Raw genomic sequence first — 3,095 nt, forward strand, 5'->3', positions numbered from 1 at the left:
ACTCTAATGTTCGTAGTTTATTGTTCATTTCAGCAATATATATATATGGAACTCGCCACCTCGAGACGATGAGTTCCATTTTATTTTTTAAAAAACTAAAAAATCACATAATAATCTTAAAAAATAATAATTTTTTAATGGAACTCTCACCTCGAGGTGACGAGTTCTACGAGAAATATTACAATATTGGGCCCGGAAGGTGACGAGTTCCCCTTGCACTGTAAAAAATGTCGTAGATCTCAAAATAATTCTTGAGGTGTCCTATTGGGCCAAATAATTATTTCGGGTGCCGTAATGGGCCAAAAACACCTGCGTATTTCTCTTGGGTGATTTTACAAGTTTTGAATTTGGATGATGAAAATAAAAGTTTATGATAGTTGGATGACCAACACTTAAGTTTACCCATTGTTTTGGTATTTTGGGTATAATTTTCCTATTTTCGTTATCCCCCAAATGATATAAGGGCAATTTTCAGGACATATTCAATCGATAAAGGTTCAGAATCGTTTTATATTTGTAGGGTTTTCGCATCTAAGGAGGAGGAACAAAAAGATCAGGTTCTCTATCTTTCGATCTTCTCTATCGATTCTGAATTTGAAAATTAGTTTTTGGTTTCCATTTTATATACGTTGCTTGAAATTCCGCTAAAAACATTTAAGCGATTTATGTAGCTAGTTTGAATTGATGTACTAGATCTCTTGTACTAGATATTCGTTTTGGTCGAAGGAATCAATCTACTGCTGGATAATGTAATTTAACTCTTAAGTTTGCATTCGTTTGAGATTATGTGTAATTGCAACCATCTAACTAAGTTATAGCGGAAGATGTGTAAAATTCCATCTTCTCTAGATGAAATGAAAATTAAGATTACGAGTAATTGTTTTTCGTACGCAAAAGATTTCCAATGAGGAGGCCTTTAATATGGGCTTTTTAAGTTAGAATTCAGGTTTGTGTGCTGTAAAACATGCTTATTGAGGCTTCTCCCAAGCAAAATTTCAACTTAACTTCTGAAAATCGCTACTACGGCATGGCTCCTTTCTGATTTCTGTTAGACCAGCTGGCTATTAATGTAACTTTTATATAAGTGGTACTGCCAAGTAGTTTTGCAATCCTATCCTGTTAGTGCAAGTGCAACTGATGAGCAGGCGAGGGAGAATAGTAGGCCTTTGGGCTTCTCTTGAGAATAAAATTTGAATTATTTTTTTTGGGTACAGTTACAAGCTTACAATTGGGGAGGGAGAATGTTATGGTCGGGACTCAAACCCTGGACCTTGAGAGTACCGGTACTAAGCTTTAACTGAATGTTTTAGCTCGTAAAAATTGTTTCATAGTTGTACCCAAGATCTAGGACTAAATCCAACTTATTCTTTTAAGGGTTGGTGAGCTGTTGGGGTTGGGGGTGTTTATGGAAAAGGGGAGCACTAGCCAGCCATTGGTATGTGAACCTCATTTCACTTACAGAATCGTCCGAAAACAGATTACAAAGAAAACAAAGTATTGACCCACTGATTATGTAGAATCAGGAAACCTTTCTATCATTTAGATTGGCATTGCTAAGAATCACTCTTGGGACTGACAGTAGTTCACACAAGACAGAATAAGGGAAAGATCTCTGTTTGTCTACTTCAAAACTCAATATGGAGAGACAATATAGCAACTCAGGCAATGTTTCCAGCACATTTCCTTTAATTTTGTTAATTTTACAAGCAGTATAGTAGCATATGAACTTGCCCATTTGGGATTATGTAGTGATGTTCCTAGTGTTTTTTATTTACACTTTTTGTACGATATTAATGAGGATGTTTTGAATGATGGTATGCTTTGTTAATTAATAAAATAGTATGGTTATTCAAAGAAAAAATCAAATCAATATTGAGACATGATGGAACCTTGAAGTGGAAGCCCATGAAATGTCATTTTTGGAAGAGAGAAGTGAGATTGGGATGTTTTGGGAAGCTTTGAAAAGCTTAATTGCTTTGATTATCTATGACTGGAATTTGAACTTACAACGCAGGATGTCGGAGGTGCCATTCAGACCTAGGGAAGTTCTTCTCGAGAAGCAGAAATATTTTCAAAGCATATACAAGCACACTTACCTGAAAGGACCTCACGACAAAATCACATCTGTTGCCATTCCTGCTGCTTTGGCCGCAACTTCTTTGTTCTTCATTGTGAGTTTTTGTTTCTACTTGTACGCATGCCCTTCAATGGAGGGCCCATTTGCTCATGTTGTGCTTGTTCTATTTCAGGGACAAGGGGTCTATCACATGTCTCATGGTATTGGAAAGAAAGAGTGAGGCTTCCTGGACTTTGTATGGTCTTTATAGCATGAAATTGCTTGTTTAATTGCTCTAATAATGGCTTGGTTCGCACATTTCATTGCTACCAATGGAAATATTGAAGCTACCCTTGACGAGTTATTTTCGGTTTGGTTTGATTCTTTTGAATACTGCATCATGAGTTTTTGTGTTTATTCCCTGTTAAACTTGAATAATCTCAGTACATGATCAATAAAAGTCCTCAGGGTGCTGTGAGTTGGATCAAATTTTCTGGATCTTGTGGGTCCTTTTTAGTCATGGGCTGTTCATAAATGAGTCGGATCAAGTTTGGCTGATGGCTTACAATTAATATATATGTTGTCCAATCCAATGTTCAGTCAACCATAAACACTAATAAGACAGCTTTGCTACTGTTTTGAGTCCACCATCCAACATTTTGGTGTAAGATGAAGGTCCAAAGAATCTATAGGTGTGCAGTGCAGAATGGAAACCTTGCTTTTCACTCGACTTTCCACGGGCCTTCACTCCATGACATTTCGGGTGCCTGGAAATGTTGGAGCTGAACGTTCAATTATGGTGAAAGGGGAAAATTATTTTTCGAGGACTTTTGGACATACAAATTGACACAATTCACATAGTGATTATTAACATATATTAATAAAAAGTTTTAATTACATCATATGTACCCAAACTATAACTCTTATTTTAAATTAGTCCTTAAACTTTTGAATATTTCAATCTCATCACCAAACTATGAATCTCATTCTAAATTAAACCCTAAACTTTTGAACATTTTAATTCCATCCCTAAACTATG

General features: G+C 36.0%; 1 protein-coding gene across 1 annotated transcript; it reads left to right on the forward strand.

Moving 5' to 3' along the window:
* The first annotated feature begins 473 nt into the window (after positions 1-473).
* LOC120128913 lies at positions 474-2,545 on the forward strand. Its single transcript, XM_039146524.1, has 3 exons — positions 474-557; positions 2,015-2,171; positions 2,250-2,545. The coding sequence occupies exons 2-3, from the start codon at positions 2,016-2,018 to the stop codon at positions 2,295-2,297; spliced, it is 204 nt and encodes a 67-aa protein (XP_039002455.1). The 5' UTR covers positions 474-557; position 2,015; the 3' UTR covers positions 2,298-2,545.
* The last annotated feature ends 550 nt before the right edge of the window (positions 2,546-3,095 follow it).

Source organism: Hibiscus syriacus, unplaced genomic scaffold (genome assembly GCF_006381635.1).
Source record: "Hibiscus syriacus cultivar Baekdansim isolate YM2019G1 unplaced genomic scaffold, ASM638163v2 tig00001644_pilon, whole genome shotgun sequence".
NCBI lineage: Eukaryota > Viridiplantae > Streptophyta > Magnoliopsida > Malvales > Malvaceae > Hibiscus > Hibiscus syriacus.